Genomic DNA, 17,181 nt, shown 5'->3' with positions numbered 1-17,181 from the left:
TGAGTCTCATAACGTGACAGATGGAGGAATTTTTGGCCGCGTTGGCTCCCCACGCTACCGTCACTGTGGTGAAGGATAGAGCCGTGAAGGCCGCGAATACCACAAACTTGACCAGACAGTGATCTTCCAGATTCGGATTGCCGTCCTCAGAAGAAATTCTCCAATATTTCCCAGAATGTTTGTTTCCACGGCCATGACAATCCTTTCCCATGGTTGGCACTGCTTAGCAACTAATTCACCCCTGCGGGGATTTTGTCGGATAAGGCTGCCTCTGTTAGTTGAACAAGCAGACTTGACGTAATTGCTGGATGTCATAAAATCATTGATATCAGTAGTTTGAAAGGCTGGCCAGCCACCCTGATTTCATCAGGTGGCTGGGAAGAGTTCTAAACTTAAGATAAATGACATGAACACTTCTGAAGGATAGAGAGAAGAACAACAGCCAATTTTTTCAAGTGAGAAGCTTAGTTAACAATGAGTCTCATAACGTGACAGATTCACCTACTTTCCAGTGCCACCCCCAAAGCATAAGGGCCTCCAGACTGCGAGGAATTTGCTTACCGAATTCTTCATCTACGCCCTCTTGCCAGATCAAGTCAACGCACAGCTCACCTCTGATGGTTATGGGGCAGATCTGAATGGCGGCACCAGTGCCTACGGCGCATATCGCAAAAGACGCTCTGTCGATTCTCCGGTTTCGTCGTTAGCTGCTTCCATCTAGGACGCCAAGATTGCTGACGAGCCAGTCCACCGACCGTCCCCTTTTCGCCCGATCTCTCATCACCACTCCAATCTGGTATAAACCTCACAAAGCCGATGATGTTGTTTTTGGTGCCTGACTCGAGTGTCTGGCAAATGTCTCCTCTCACCATCGCCGCCACGGTCCAGATGACAGGCTCCAATATCAGTCTGCAGTCGCTTCCTACAGAAATTAGTTTCATGAGGCTTCTCCACCCAGAAACGAGATTCTTGTCAAAATCATGAGATATCACGGATGTGTCTGAGCAGGTAGGAAGCAGATATCGAAGAGAAACTCGATTCGAGTTCCATAGAAGCAGACCATATAACTAGTAATAATTACAACAAATAAAGCCGTAATGCGCATTGCCCGCTTAATATCACACTCATAGTCGTAGTCCAAAAAAGGTGAGATCTTTGTCCAGTTGTGCTTCTACCCACAACGGCCACTGGTTGTACATTTGATGCTCGTAGTCCACTCGGGCATTGAGAAACTTCAACCACCCTACAGAACCCGGCGCGGATCCAGAGTTAGTCGAAGCCGATGGCCTTTTTTCACGAACGTCGTGTTCGCGTTCGGTTATGAACGCCATAATCTGCGACAAAGCGATCCAGTGTGCGTGAAGCAGAATCATGCTCTGTCTGTCGAGGTTGATGAGCTGTTGGAAGGTGCTATGTGGTAGCATCGTCCACCATGCATACTGTCTGCTGTTGGCTTTGTATGCTGAAGGTACAGTTAGAGTCGCGTATTGGTGGCAACATTTGGAACCGTTGAAAGCTGCAACTTGTGCAACTTACCGTCAAACGAGTTCACGTTGAGCTTCTCTGCGATGCCAAGAAGCTGTTCGCAGTACTCAACTTCTACTGGCTCAACACATAATGGCCGTAGGTTTGAGATGGCCTGGATAGCAGCGGCAGCCCACCCTCGTTGGATCAGCGGTAAATCTCGTAGATACGGCTCCATCACCTCGTCCTGCCAGTCTTCGTCTAATAGCTGCTCGAAAATAGGTTTGATGCCCTTGAACACCATTTGCACTCCCACAATGACAATACCTCGAATAAACGTTATATATTCTGCCAGACCGTCCTCTAGGCTCAGAGACTGGAAAGTCAAGGCAAAACAAGCGGCAACGAGGGCGTTGGCTTCTTCGTAGCTTGTCTGGGCGCGCGCAGATTCGGAAAGCCGCTTCTTGATGAGTTTAACAGCTTTGATGCGGTGGCTCATAGCCGCTTGGACAAACGAGCTGTTGGTGGGGACGAGTTCTGATGCGGCAAAGCCCAATATAGCGTGCATCAAGAATTTATGCTAGTTATCGGAAAGAAAGTCAATACCCCTGCTTTTTGTTTAACCTCGACAACAGTGTGTGTAGCGTACATCGTGGGCAATGCAGGGGATCTCGTGGGTCCAAACCTCCTCTTGCCTTAATGGATGGTGGGGGTAGCACTGGGTGAGGAAGTGCTGGAAGAATCGCATGTCCTGCAAGCTGAAAAGAGGAATCTGATGGTGAGGCTAGTACATTGTTAGTCGTGGGACGCTGGGGTATTGTGCGCATCATGTGGACAATGCATCATCGCCCGCTGTTCGTACCTGGTAGGTGATCTGTGGCAGGGAGGGGTATTCACACTTCAAACCCGTCTTCACACAATGACCGCACGCAGGGCGAGTCTCCTGGCACTATGTATTAAGGCAGGTTAGTTTCCAGCGCTTTGGGGATTTGGTCGTGTGCGCAAGAGACTGGCTATAAATACCTTGATGCGCCTCCGCTTACAGTTATAACATCCGCGTCTGCTCTTGGTATGTCCCCTTCGCTCCGGCCTTTGCTTCTGAGCTCGGCGCATGACCGACATGTCCGCAGCACCAGACGTACTCCATCCATCCGACCTTGCGGCTGGTGCTTGGCCCAGAGGCGATTCCGAAATAGTTCCTGCTGAGGTATTGTGCGATGGGTCTGGGAAAGGGATATCTTCCACTTGCTGCAGAAAGGTGGAGTAGTCAAACTCGGAAGGGTCTGGGCAGGTGAGGATCCCTGGAGGGAAATGCTGCATATGATCCATGCTGTAAAGTCGTTAAGGATCGAAGATGCGATCTCAAATTCGATACGTGTATTCTGTAGAAGATTTCGTAGTAGTAGTTGTTGTTGTAAAAGGGGGGGTTGGAAGGGGACTTGACATTAAATTAAAATAAGACAGCAGTGCAATTCCAGATGGCGTTGCAGCATGCACCGTACGGTATACAGTGTGCAATGTGGGAGCACGGCAAGGCAGGGATGAATGAGTACTTTGAGGATTGAGGTGTGCCGCGTGGCACGTGTAGACGTGATTCAACTTTGCCTGACAAGGCGCAATAAGCAAAAAGAAAGTCAATGTATGCTTCTCGTGCCTCTGGCCACCATGTCAAAGGGAAGGTTGAGTGCATCAAGAAGACGGGCAACCAGGTGCAGGGTCCCATCCCACAGATGTTTTAAGTACACATGTGGATTACAAACATCATTGTTTCATTTGGCTCATCGAAAAGATCATGCGTTATTTGAAATTGGAGGAGAGGACAGGGATACACACACGCCCAACATCAGCTACAAAATTATCGTTACGTGACAGTTACAGCTAGGGCGGCGATCAACTCAATCCACACACGCCTGGGGTTGACGGGAGATTATTGCCTCTCAACTCCATCGACACCCCGGGTTACATTTACATCGCGATTCGGACAGTACCAACATTGTGTCTTGCCGTCGAACTTGGAAGTACGTTCACAAGTGTGGATCCGCGCATCCACGCCGTTACGCGATGAAGATGGGAGCTGCCCGCTGGCACCGGCTAGCTGACACTAATGCAGCATGCCAAAATCGTCAACGCATCCGACGTTGCATTATCGAATGGGAAAACAGCACCCCCGTCCCTGGTAGTTGCGGTTCATCGGCAGAGGGCCGTGCAGCCTAGCCGACGATCTCTTATTGCCGTTGATGGAAGGTCCCATGGCTGCCCAACTCAACAGCTCTATGCGACAGACGCAAAATGGACTGGGTCAGCTGTCCCGGTGTTTTTGTGAAGGCCCGGTATTTTTGCGCCGACTAAAGAGCGAAGACCTTTAGTAGGCTACTGTGGGCCCCACACCTAGATGAACGGGTAGCCTTGAGGGTATCCCAGTTGGGCCAACACAACGAAAACCGGCCCGGCCTGTCGTCAGAAATACGGTGGCACTGTTATGGAGAAGAATGTTGTGATGTATTCTTTGTATGCTCTGCCCCATTATCTAACTTGAAGAACTGAGGACTTTTATCTTTACTCCCCAACCACCTGAATGAATTCAGGTGGTTGGCCAGCCTTCATATTTTGTAACCACCGAGAATCTAACACCATGGTACTGTCGCGTTATGAGACTTATGTTAACTAAGCTCCTTCACAAAATCGTTATTCTTGTTCTTCCCTCTCCTAAACCCTAGAAACTTAAGATATTTAATACTTTCGGAATACTGCTGCCTGGAGGCAGCAGTATGACGACTACTATTGCCACTTGCCACCCTGGTGGCAAAATGCTTGCGTGTTTCAATCAACAGAGGCAGTTTTATCCGACACTCGCCAGACAGCCCAGTCCTGTTGTCCGCCTCAACGCCTATTGATGGAGAAGAGCTGCCCGGACATGTTGCTAAAGGTTACTATCCGACCCGTATCGGACAAGTCTTCGAGTCGCGATATCGCAATCTCTGCAAACTCGGTCGAGGGACTGGGTCGACTGTCTGGTTAGCAAAAGAACTATAGCGCGATTTCCTGCAGCAACAAGGAATTAATGAATGCGCGGTGCTAACACAGACATAGCCATCAACAATATCCTGTGCTAAAAGTTTGCACATTATCCAAAAATAGCGTTGTATTACAGCAAGCCAAGAATGAGACTGCCGTGCTGGATTACCTTGAGTTATCCCCTGTGCAACAATATCCGGGAAAAGGCTTTGTCAGATCAGTCCTAAACTGTCACACAGCACGATTGTTTGGAACAGCTTAGACAAAATGAAAGACTCTTGATTTTCTACATAAAGAGTGGAATGATACGAAACTAAATACTTATTGTAGTACTGCTGCCTGCCAGGCAGCAGTACAGCAATGGCTGTTGCTTTGAACGAGGGACTTGATCTTACCATCACCATTCATCCCCAGACATTTGAGGTCTCACCCGGAAACCCTCAAACTGAATACATTATGAGCAGGATTGGAGCCATTAAACTAGTACAGCCGGATGTTAAGGGTATATGTGCTTCTCGTGCCTCTAGCCTTCATGTCAATGGGAAGATTGAGGGTATGAAAAACCGGCGGATTGACAGGCCGAGCTTGTGGCATCGTTTGACTTTGGCACGGGAAGCGGAGGCGCGACACCTAAACTGGCAATTGGACGGGTTCCCGTCCAGTTTTTTTTAGAGGGACGGGCCCCGTCCCCGTATTAGTCGCCGGGTCCCGTGGGAACTTTAAATCCACGGGTACCCGTGAACTGAATGGCTCCCGATAACTCACGGTAAAGCGCCGCCAATTGAGTCATGTTGTGCCATGACAGTGACGACGGTGATGATTACCAGGAGCACTGGGCTTCACGAGTTGTCTCCAATATTACCTTAAGCTTTACAGCATGGATCGGGGGATTCGAGACTCCGACTGCCGTGGCTTTTTCAACACAGTGTATATATTTTCGTGAATTTGCCAGCTGTTCCAGTCTAATTCCCAACACTCAGAATCCACCACTTCATCGCGTACGCCTGCAACCCATATATATCTCACACTCAAATATGGCCATCACCCACACCAGCCTCCAAGTTCCAGAGGACAAATTCCAGGAATGCCTCGAGGTGTACCTCGCGGCCCTCAAACCACTTGGCTACGAGGGCTGTTTGCCATTTCCCGGCCTAGGAGCATGTGTTGGTGTGATTCAGTTCCAAGAGTTTTGGGGCGCTGAGAAAAGTTGTGTCTGCTTGTTGCAGCTGTGCGTTGACTAGGCTAGTTAAAATGATATCGAATTGAAAGACGAGAGATAAAATCAATTTGAAGTTGTCTAGTTAGTTAAATTTACAAAAAAATACAAAAAAAAAAAAAGAGAATAAAAATCTTGAAATTTTTATTAGTTTACTTTATATGGTTATAACTATATTCTTTAATTAATAAAACTATGCTGTTTTGCTTGCCGCCCGCATCTCACCCCACTTCTTTGGAGAATATTCTATCTTTACCTTGGGCGGCACCTAGTGGCTGTCTCACCGATCTGGGAGCCTGTCCCATACCGTCAACATCAATGATGAGGCAGTTGTAGCGCCAGCTGCCACCATGGTACAGCCGGGGCCATAACCAACAGGACAGGCATTACCAGGCGAGAAGAGCTGAGTGCCTGTGCCTGCACGTCCCGTGTAGTGGGACGGCAGGCAGTTCTCCGCGGGCACTATCACGTCGGCCGTTGTAGTATAACTGTATGAAGAGCGATATCACTTATCGCCGCGAGTGAAAATTGCGGACGAACCACAGGAGCTGGGAGGCGTATGGGTGGTGGTCAGGGAGCCGACGTTGAACGGGTTAACGGGTTTGCGAGGGAACACAGGCGCTGCACTCGAGATTATTGTCGTCATCGTTCGACTCGTGATGGACAAGAGGGTCGCGTTTGCCGGCGCATCGGCCATAATTGCGTCGCCGTCCTTGAGAGACGCTGACCTGGAAGGTGCTTTTACCTCAGGCGCGAAGCTGCTGGCTAGGTCTCGTGAGTTGGGATTTAGCTTCGATATATTCAACGTACATGCACTCAAATATCAGCGGCGTACGCGGATACTCCAGTATCGCACTGTGTAGAATAATATGTGCTTTGGTTCAGTATGTATTTACTTTGAGAAACAACTACCCAGGCTTTGCTCGAATGGAGAGATTGATATTGACGATTTCAGGATTTGGTAATCACATGAGCCAAACTCATTCTCTCTAATGGACCGTCGGATTGCTGCCTACGTTAACAAATTTCGTTAAGTACTAACTAACTAGCTGCATTAAAGCCTGCCAGCGATGTAACCCAACCCCTGCTTAGATTTGGTTGCCAGAGACTTAAGGAGCATGAATCAAACTATTTGCAGTTAAAATACAACAAACTGTTCTGTTGCATAGCCATAAGCATCGTTTCTGTCACTGAGCGTCAAGGCTCGCCAATAAATCACTGTCAATGTTCAGCACAAAAGCAAATTGTACTATCACATACACTGAATGAACTCATTAGCTAGCCTTCGTATCCGGAGGTCTGGACATGTCGAATGCGAAGCAGCTCTCTTATACCAGACCACGTATACGCAATCTGAAGTAATCTAATGCTTCGAGTTAGTAGAGGGAGCGATAAAACAAAGGACATGAAACCTCACAGCTCAATCATCATGAGAATTAATATTGCAATTCCAACTGCAGCTGAGCTTGCTGTAGCTTTCGGATCGGATCTGGAGATATCGGGACTCGTGAAAGAGACAAGAAACCCGAATGCGATAACGTAACCGATTCCCAAAGCGCCATCGTAGAGCACTCTTCTCCAATGATGTGATCGTCGATTAGCACCAAGGATACACCAAACCTCAAAGGAACTTGCGAATAGGGTGGAAATGCATGGGCTCAGAACAGCCGCACCCCATTTTCCACGAGGAATCACAGAGAGGGTGATGGATGCCAAAACGGTTAGAACAATGGAGCATAGGATGCCGACAGAGCGAGCCGCAAGATAGACTTGGCGGTTTGGCGAGCTCTGGGGATATGGGCTTCCATTTACGCCGCAGCTCACAGCTCCTTGGCGAGTTGTCCCATATTGCTGGTTATAGGCATGGAAAGACGACGCATCTGATGGCTTGCGCATCGGGTCCATTTCGAACCGTCCCATATTTCGGTCTTGGAAGTTTTCAGGCATGTTGGACTATGGGAGAACTGTCAACCATACCGATTAGAGTAAATTCGGCGGACTCAAGTATAAATACTCGACAGAAATGCATTTTGCATGAATGGTGATGCTTCTATGCTGCTGGCGGATCGACATTGGGTCACGATCCAAGCCGGCTTGTGGCACCCAGCAAATCCAGTAATTGCTAATGGTTCGAAGGGGTGTCAGCGCGTATCTCGCTTTTGTTGAAGCCACGTTCGCCGACAAATGCCACGCCTATTTTGAACCCTCCAAGATAGCCACATAAATGTAGTTGGCCTCACTTGTCGTCAGTGGCGGATGGCTGCACTTCCAGCCGGCCTTGTTGCCGGGTCATCTTTGCCTTGAGGAACGAATGCCTTGTGAGGATGCGCACCCTGACGCCAAAATTTTCTCCCCGCCAAATCCTCGCCTCCCATTGGTTAGAGTTTCTCGCCCTCTCATTGGCTACTCCGCCTGCCTTAATAGTCCAGCCAGCCCCTTGCCTCTTCGACGTCCGTGTGCCTCACAGTCCCAGCAATATTTTGCCAGGTTCACACTGGCTTGTAACTCACTCATAACGCAAAGGGCCTTTTTAGAACATCAACCTGATCCTCGGACTAAACACAATGGTATCCCCCCGTCTCCGCAGCGTACACCCCATCAGGTCATTTGATAGGACATTTAATGTCTTTCGCATCGCGCATCTACAGTTGGCAGCGAACCCTTCTTCACCTGGGACATTCACTTTCACTCCTACGTAGATCGTCTCCTCAACAGCAAACTCACCAAGCCGTACATGTCGAAAACGAAAGAAAATTCAGGAGACGGAACAATCTGGACTTCTCATGCGGAAAACAAAAATAAGCAAATTCTGAGCTCTACCGATTATCTCTAGCCACAAAATGAACCCAGCTTGTCTGGTCAAACAGGCCATCCACAATTTCTGATCTTCTCCCCTTCTCAGTCCAGGCCTTCTCTGCTGACCTTCTCTAGGCACACACACCTTTTTATGTGCCTTCCAGTCCGCCTTTTAGTGCTCTTTGCGGCGGTATGCCACTGCTTGGCATCTACTGCAGTACTTCACTCCTACAGCTGCACCACATACTTTGCAAGACTTAACCTCCATGCAACCAGTGCGTCCCAAGAACTCATCGAGAACCTCATCCTCTTGCCGCATTTCCTACATCATTTGTATTTCCTTGCTCATCTCGATCTCGCACTGCCCAAGCTGATCTGTGTACAAGAAAGATATTGGGTTTTGTAGGATATCTGTCGCGAAGGGCCCGTGACTTTTGCAAAAGACCCCAGACGAATTTTCGTCACTCCGCTTCGTGCTCCTTCATAAGAGGCATCATGACCTGTCGTACATCAGGGATACCCTAGGCACCGTTGCTAATAAACGGCCCCCAATGCAAGCCACCGTCAGAAGTGGGTGCCACCAGAGACTATTTCCCGACACAGAATGCTTAGCTGCAAATACCTTTAAGCCATGCAACATGCCATCGCGCACTCTGTAATACGTTGTTTTTTTTCTTCCCTTCCACCTCAAGCTTTCGTTCCTCAAGGCTCTTTGCGCACCCCCGCGTGGGGTTGCCTCTCCTGTGGTGCGACAGGGGTGCGCAAAAGTTTCTCGATATCTGATTGGTCTCAGCATTTTCTAAAACGTAACTCAACTGGATGATCAATATCGAAAAATGGGTCCATTTTCACAGCTGCTCCTGATTGTGTCACACAGGTACTTTGAGCATCGGGTATCGCAACACAACATGCAGTTGCTTTCATCAACAATGAGTCCAATGCCTCATCGAGGACCCCAAGCTGGCGTGGTTTCCTTCGTGTGCATTCGCTGTGGGGAGGAGAAACCAGAGGAAGACTTCCTCGGCAGAAGGAAGGCGGTTGGGTACACCAGGAGCTGCCTAAGCTGCCGGAATCAGCGCGCCTCTCATGTTGGCCTTATCTCCCATTCTGCAAGATGTTCAATGCTGATCAATTGACGTACTCCAGGTCCAGAGGCGCGACCCAGACACTGAGGGACATCGCGGTCCGTCCTTCCTCGCCCGACAGACCTGCGAAGAGAACTGACCAAGAAGCTGGCTTATCGCCTAGGCAGAAAATATCTGAAACCCGGCCTTTATCTTCAAAGAATTCACGGGGACGTCACAAAATGAGCAGATCTTTCTTCGAGGACTCGATGAACCAACCGCACGCAGTTCTGGGGACTCCATTGCCGCCAGCCCAACAAAGTTCAGGGCTATTCCAGGTACTAGCTCCCTCACCTCCCGTGCGGCAGACAACCCATCCGATCGTCTCACTGTCTGATGCAGCCACCACCCAAAGCAGTGCAGCCAGTATGGATTACACTTACTTGGCAACTAGATACCACAAGGGTGGGAAAGACTCACAAGATAACCCTTCCACGGCTGAGGCGAGGGTCAAGCTGGCCGCTATCCAGCGCGACCATCGTTCACGACGCCGTGCAGGGGAAACGGTACCACTGACGCCCACAATATCCCAGCTGCGCTACTTTCAGGGCTCGGAAGTTGCTGGAGAAGGTATCTACCCTTGTGCTGCGGCTGGCAGTAGATTCTTCGAGCTGACCATGGAACATAGACGCGCGGGCGGGTGGGTTTCGTGGTGTTGGTATGGTGTCTAAGGAGGGAGACGACAGGGGCCAATTCTCAGAATCCGATATTGACGCTGAGGACTATGCCAACGTACTGCTTTCACCCGCTCGACCACGCAGGTATCTCGAGCAATTGGGGATCGAGCCGGACTCTGAACCAGGTGAGGAAGACGAGGACGGTGACAAGGACAATGATCCTGTGGATGGAAGCCCTCTTGGCCGTCAGCTGCTGCAGCCGTCCGCACAGCCAAGGCGTGGTCGCCGAGGTCCCGCCCCAGGTACAGGAGGTCGGCCAAGAAGGTCTCGGAGAGTAACACGATCGTCGAGATCGTCGAGATCGTCGAGACTGCAACGACGGCTTCGGAGTCCAGTGATGATTCCACCGGAAGAATTGGCACTCTTCCATGCACAAGATCCGGTGTGGAATGGCGATATCGACGTTTGCGCCTTGACAGACCGCGATAAGACCACCCTGCGCGAGTTCTGGACTAAACTTGACAATGACCAGATGGAATACTGCAGCCGATGCCGCGAGTGTTGGTTTCAGATGGAAATTGATTATGACGGCATCTGCTCGCGTTGCTATCGAAAGGATGAGAAGCGTGGCCCGGACGAGCCTTATTTCTTCTCTGCCGAAAATCAACTTGACTTTGGCCCCGTACCGGCCCGATTGCCTGAGCACACGCCTACGGAAGAGTCATTGATTGCTCGCGTCCACGTCCATGTGAACATCATGTTGGTGCGAGGGCAGCAGTACAAGTATCGGGGGCATGTCGTTCACTTTCTTCGCGAAGTTGGCTTAGTGTACAACCAGCTCCCGCTTTTGCCACGGGAGTTGAACACGGTGTTGCTGCGTCCTGCCAACACGTCATCACACGCCAATCTCAGCCGGCAGTTTACCCGCCAGTTTCGTGTGCGCCGTCAAGCGGTTATGATATGGCTTGACTACCTCCGTCATCACTATCCTGGCTATCGATGTATCGTCATCGACGACGAGCGACTGAGCCAACTGCCCGAGGACGGCAATGTGGAGGACGCAATCCCCCAAAGTCAAGTGGAGGCTGCCGACGTGGGACCGGAGGAAGATCAGGAGGCAGAGCCTGAGCTAGAGGACGCGGCTGCGGTGCCTGATCTGTTGGCCAAGGACACGGAGCTCGATGCTCTGCGGTCTATTGTTGCGGGCGAGCCAGAAGCGAATGCAAGGCCTCCTCTCGCCACAGGCCCCCAGGGGCAGGCGCAACACGAGCTGCGGTTCCCGAATATACGGCACGCGCCGATCAATGAGTTCAACCGCTCTCATGCCCTGCTCTCCTTAGCATTCCCCTGCCTCTTTCCAGATGGCAGAGCCGACTTTGTGAGCCTCGCTTGCGGTCGATTGGAGTACAAGGATTACATCGAGCACGCCATGCGGTGGCACGACGGGCGTTTTGCTCGCCACCCGACCTTCCGTTTTGTCGCATTCAACACCCTGATGCGGTCCCAAGCACGTGCGCGGTCCAAATTCTTCGTGAAGCAACACGATGGCACTCGTGAACCGCTCACCCGAGAGCAGCTTATTCAGGCACTCGAACACAGCGAGGATCCCGAGACGCAGGCGCTGGTCAACTCGATCACTAGGCATGCAGTGTCGATTCGCGGTACGCGGCCTTTTTGGAACAGAAAGAGGCAGGACCTCGAGGTCTATGCCTATAGCCTGGGCTGTCCTGGCGCATTTATCACATTTAGCCCGGCCGATTTGCACTGGCGGAGCCTCTACCAACACATGCCCCGATACGATGAGTGGCTGGCTGCGTCCGAGTTGGAGAGGATGGCATTGTCACGGTAGTTATTGCGGCAGAACCCTCACATTGCTGCTTTCCACTTCTACCGCCGATACTGCTTCTTTCGAGATATCGTGTTGCGGAAGAAGTTCAACGTCACGGATTACTGGGATCGGTATGAATGGCAAGGGCGCGGCAGTCCTCACAACCACGGCCTGTACTGGATGAAGGAGAGCCCGGCCGCCGACATGGAGGACGAAGCTGCTCGTGACATATTCGCACGCACGTGGGGCTTCCATATCACGGCCGTGAACCCTGAGCCCCGTAGGACTGTGCCCCAGGGGGAGGGTAATCCGCTGAGCGTAGATCCACTGGGCGTGGAGATGACATTCCTGCGGCTCTCGCAAATTGTCAACCGCTGCCAGCGCCACAGATGCAATACCACGTATTGTCTGCGTGTCAGAAAAGGAAGCGGTGACGTGACGAATCCGGAAAGGGAGTGTCGTTTTGACTTTCCCTGTGCCTTGCGGGAGCTAGCCGCGGTCATCAGGAAGGAAGGCAAGTCGTACTACATCTTCGAGGCGGCCCGCAACGACAACCTCATCAACCACTTCAATCCTGCCATCATTCTGGGATGGCTAGCCAACATTGACATATCTCCATGCACCAGTTTACAAGCAGTCATTACATATGCTGCCAAGTATTGCAGCAAATCGGAGAAGAAGACTGAGCCTTATTGTAAGCTTGCAGACCAAGTTTTGCCGCACACGGCACACCTGCAACCCCTATTGTCCTTCTCCTCTCGTCTTATGAATAAGCTGATTGCCGAGAGGGATTATTCAGCGCAGGAGATTTCCCACTTGCTGCTCAACATCCCTCTGCAGGAAGGGACTCGGATGGTTGTGTACGTCGATTGCCGCCCGTTGGAACAGCATGTGCGGTCGTACCGCGTCGATGATGATGTGAGTGAGGCTGTCGGCAGCTACCGGAAATACCTGCAGAGAAATGATTGATCAGCATGAGAGTATTACTTATCTGGAGTATTTGCAGTCGTACAATCTCAAGACGTGGAGGAGACTCGGTGCGAATGCGAAGAAGAGGGTTCTGTCCTACTTTCCTCGGTACAGGCCCGTGGAAGCCTCAACCCAGTTTCACGATTTCTGCCGCGTCAAGCTGATGATGGCCCATCCGCATCGCTCCCCGGAGGAGTTGCTTGCTGTGGACGGGCAGTGGTTCGAGTCCTTTGTTGCAGCGTATCAGTGCTGCCGCCAGCGACACCATTTCCATGAGGACGACCATTACGGTGAGGTGGGAACAAGCGAGCTCCAAGCGGAGGACGATGAGTTTGAGCAGGAGGTGCATGACGAGCCCGTCACAGAGGAGGATTGGCATGAACTCGCCCGCATGCTGCCAGACCGGCTGCTGGAGGAAGAAGACATCGACGTACTAGGCCGCCGAGTTATCGACGTGAATTATGACTGGACTCCCCACGTTGGACGATATACCAACGAAGACATTCTCCGCGGTAACTACTGGAAGCGACGTAAGCAGGAAAGCTCCTTTCCACTTGATGTGGAGCATCAGCCCTTAGAAGCTCGCGATTTCCTGAATGCTGAGCAGCGCCTAGTGTATGACACAGTGATGGACCACTTTCTGACCCAAGACCGTTCCCAGCTGTTACTAAATGTGGACGGTGGCGGTGGGACGGGTAAGTCGTATCTGATCAACCTGCTCTCGGCGCACCTTCAGGCCGCGACAGGCGGGAGAGGGACACCTGTCTGGCGTGCCGCACCGACGGGCGTTGCAGGAAATCAGATATCAGGCACCACTTTGCACTCGCTGCTTCACCTCCCGATCAACAAGGACTTCAGGCCGCTCTCCGCCATCGACAAGGCCCAGCTCCAGAAGAAGCTGAAGGATATTCAGTACCTGATCATTGACGAGAAAAGCATGCTGGGATTGCGCCAGCTATCCTGGATCGACGACCGCCTCCTCGAGGCATTTCCGCATAGGAACGAGGAGTTCTTTGGCGGACTCAATATCCTTTTGGTGGGCGACTTCTTCCAGCTTCCTCCTGTTCTACAGAAGCGGCTTTATTACGACAAAGAAGTGCAGGGAGTAGAAATCAAAGGCAGGGACGCGTATATGCGCTTCGATAAATCTATCTTTCTGAGCGCTGTTCAGCAGCAGTGCGGCGACGATCAGACGGCCTTTCGCAAGGCTCTCGGGGAACTTCGGCTGCTCCAACTATCTCACGAGTCCTGGAAACCTCTCTCGGGCCGCGTGCAGGCAAAGCTAGACGATCGGGAGGTTGCCAGGTTCGCCGATGCCTTACGCGTGTACGCCCCACGAAAGACCGGGTGAACGAATATAATCATTACCACCTTGACCGCCTCAGCCGACCAGTCATCCAGGTCATCGCTACGAACGTCGGCCCCGGCGCGGCTGCTGCCCCGGACGACAAGGCCGGCAACCTTGCGAAACAGGTCCCTGTATGCATTGGTGCCCGTCTGATGCTGACGTGCAACCTCTGGCAACAAGTTGGTCTCTGCAACGGCGCGCGTGGCACAGTGTACGACATTTGCTGGGCGCCTGGGGCTGACCCCGTCCGAGACCAACCGTGTGTTATCTTGATGGAGTTTGACAAATATACCGGACCGGCATTCCTGACCACCGCGGATGGTAGGAAGATTGTCCCGATTCTGCCGGTAGACAGGGACTTCCTTATTGGAGCCACACTCTGCACTCGCACTCAGTTTCCGCTGATCGTATGCTATGCCATTACAGTTCATAAGTCGCAGAGCATCACCGAAGACAAGATTGTGACAGACCTGTCCTGCCGTGACTTTCAGACTGGTCTGAGCTATGTGGCTGTCTCGCGTGTGAAAACGCTGCAGGGTTTGATGCTCGATGCCCCGTTTGACCGTAACCATCTGGCATACACATTACCTCCGGAGGGCATCAAAATGAAAATTAGGGACCAATGGCTTAGGAGCTGGCAGGTTCTTACTCAGAATCCGTATAAGAAAGTCCACGGGGCTACGTAACTCCACTTGATACTACCATGGTGTAAATGACGCAGTGAATGTATGATTGTAGATGCTTCATTCTTCATTTTCTTCGGAGACTGCCTTACCCGTTGACCGCAGACTTGCAGCTTTCGGCTGATTGTACGCCTTGCACCACCGCTCTAAAGTGCAAGGTGTGACGTAGTATTTTAGAAAATTACACTTTTATTTTACACCCTCTAGAATAGCACTCTAACATCTATGCTCCAAAAAGAGTGTACTGTCGAAAAAAAAGGTCTGGACTTATATACACAACTTATAGATGGCATCATTCTCACAGTCTTTTCAAATGCCGAACAGGGTGTCACCTCGAATTGGCAGGCAATTCTACAGGCCTGGCGGTCTCATCCAACTCCTGCGGCGTGGGCTTCGACGGCTCTGTATTCTTCTCGTTGTACTTTGCGGCCTCGACAGAACTTGGCGTCGTCCCCGCGATTCGGGTCATTCTCCGTCTGTGTAAGAAGATTCCGAGACAAGCGATGAGTATAACACCGACGACGCCGACACCGACGCCGATGCCAGCTTTGGCGCTAGTGCTAAGACTGGAAGCGGAGTTTGACGAGGAAGAAGGAGAAGCAATTGTCGTAGAGGCGCTTACGCTTGCCGTTGAGGTTGATGTTGATGTTGTTACAGTTCCCGTGGCTGTCCACTGCGGTAGCGGATATGTCGTGCTTTCGCCCGTCTTCCGGTCAATAATATTCAGGCTGACATCCGGGGAATATGCCGTGTCGGTCGACGACTCGCCTGAAACGAAGGCAATGTCCAGCACAAAACGGCACGTATTGCTCACAGGCGGCGGCGGGTTGCAGTTGGCGACGCAGAAGAGGTTGGAGCCGTTGCCAGAGCTGGCGGTCGAGTTGAAGGTCCAGACCCGAGTCCAGGGAGGGGCGGTACCGTTAGGGCCCTGGTTGCATTCGAGATGAAGGCTCTGGGACGGGGTTGATGTTGACGAGGTCCATGACATATTAACGCAGTCATTGGAACCCCAGGTCGTGCGAACGGCGCCGTAGCTGTTGGCGCTCAAAGGGCCTTTATCCCATGGGTAGATGATTACGCCCGCTGCAGCGGAGAGATGAGGAAAGGCCAGGAGAAAGAGGGCAACGAGAGAGTGTGGGAACGACGACTCTATACGACGCGTGGAATGCTGTGATCGTAGTGGCATTGTTCGGAGAAGGAGAGCGTCAATTAAGTAAGAGAAGCAGCCAGAGACATGCAGTTGTTGAAGGATGAAATCTGGTTGGTATGTAATTATAACATGTGCTTACATGTACAAGCCCAACGAAACTCGAGTCCTCACGAGGCAGGCCAGCTAGCTACATAGGTATATGTAATTTGTTCTATATTTTCATTTACTTACTGCTGAGTGTCAGCCCCAGCCTCAGTGCCCCAGAGCCCCAAGCTAAATATGTGTCAAATAGTACCTGGATCCCTGGCTCCCCGGATGCCGTCTGTGGGTCGCTCCCGGTCAGCGTGCCGTGTAGAGCAAGGATGTGGTCCAGTCCTCTAACCAATCGGCGCCTCACTTTCAGTCTGGTACTATTGTTTTGAGAGGCTTGCAAACCATGTATGAATAGCCTCTATTAAATGCAGTTGCTGACACAAAAGCGTCCATTCGGCAGCGATCTTCAGAAGCCAGCAAACACTCCTCAGCCCATCGCCCCATCACTCACACTTCATTTTAATCCGAAGCTGATCTCTCTTCACGATTGAGGAAACCGCTGCTTGCCGCCTTCTTCAGCTCTGGCGCGTTTCTGTGAGACGTTTACCTTTGATGCAAATGGACTGCATTATAAAGCCCAGAATGCTAACCGTATCTCTACGAGCATGGCATCCTTGAAAGCCTGAAATTTGAAGGCCGTGTTCTGGCCGCCAACTAGAATGCCTCAAGTTTAGTCAGTTTGTTGGTCGAGTCAGTGAAAAAGGTCAGCTTCCGGTGGGACATTTGCTCTTTCAGCCGTTGTGGTATTGGAAGGGTAGCATTGAAGTCCATGCTGTTGGTCAGCAAGTCCGATAATGCAACCCCATGCTTCTTCTCACAGTGTCTGATTGGTCACCAGCCTTTGAATCAATGCTTTCGCAATTGACGGAGGGAAACCA

General features: G+C 51.3%; 4 protein-coding genes across 4 annotated transcripts; 1 reads left to right on the top strand and 3 right to left on the bottom strand.

Annotated features, from left to right (window-relative positions):
* Window positions 1-1,124: 1,124 nt before the first annotated feature.
* On the bottom strand, window positions 1,125-2,793 carry MAA_09119 (Zn(2)-C6 fungal-type DNA-binding domain protein; the record flags this gene model as incomplete). The annotated part of the gene is made up of 5 exons (XM_007827117.1): window positions 1,125-1,462; window positions 1,537-2,044; window positions 2,114-2,248; window positions 2,327-2,413; window positions 2,488-2,793. The coding sequence occupies 5 exons, from the start codon at window positions 2,791-2,793 to the stop codon at window positions 1,125-1,127; spliced, it is 1,374 nt and encodes a 457-aa protein (XP_007825308.1).
* A 4,180-nt stretch (window positions 2,794-6,973) lies between these two features.
* MAA_11725 (Metallopeptidase, catalytic domain protein) lies at window positions 6,974-7,642 on the bottom strand (the record flags this gene model as incomplete). The annotated part of the gene is made up of 2 exons (XM_011412640.1): window positions 6,974-7,058; window positions 7,113-7,642. 2 exons carry the CDS (start codon window positions 7,640-7,642, stop codon window positions 6,974-6,976), a joined length of 615 nt encoding a protein of 204 aa, XP_011410942.1.
* A 2,155-nt stretch (window positions 7,643-9,797) lies between these two features.
* Window positions 9,798-15,063, top strand: MAA_09120 (uncharacterized protein; the record flags this gene model as incomplete). The annotated part of the gene is made up of 5 exons (XM_007827118.2): window positions 9,798-10,185; window positions 10,244-11,934; window positions 12,082-12,978; window positions 13,067-14,355; window positions 14,415-15,063. 5 exons carry the CDS (start codon window positions 9,798-9,800, stop codon window positions 15,061-15,063), a joined length of 4,914 nt encoding a protein of 1,637 aa, XP_007825309.2.
* Window positions 15,064-15,388: 325 nt separating this feature from the next.
* On the bottom strand, window positions 15,389-16,246 carry MAA_11724 (Short-chain dehydrogenase/reductase SDR; the record flags this gene model as incomplete). The annotated part of the gene is made up of 1 exon (XM_011412639.1): window positions 15,389-16,246. One exon carries the CDS (start codon window positions 16,244-16,246, stop codon window positions 15,389-15,391), a length of 858 nt encoding a protein of 285 aa, XP_011410941.1.
* Window positions 16,247-17,181: the final 935 nt, after the last annotated feature.

Source organism: Metarhizium robertsii, assembly GCF_000187425.2.
Source record: "Metarhizium robertsii ARSEF 23 chromosome Unknown MAA_Scf_15, whole genome shotgun sequence".
In the NCBI taxonomy this organism is placed as follows: Eukaryota; Fungi; Ascomycota; class Sordariomycetes; order Hypocreales; family Clavicipitaceae; genus Metarhizium; species Metarhizium robertsii.
This window is presented reverse-complemented; position numbering and strand designations above follow the sequence as displayed.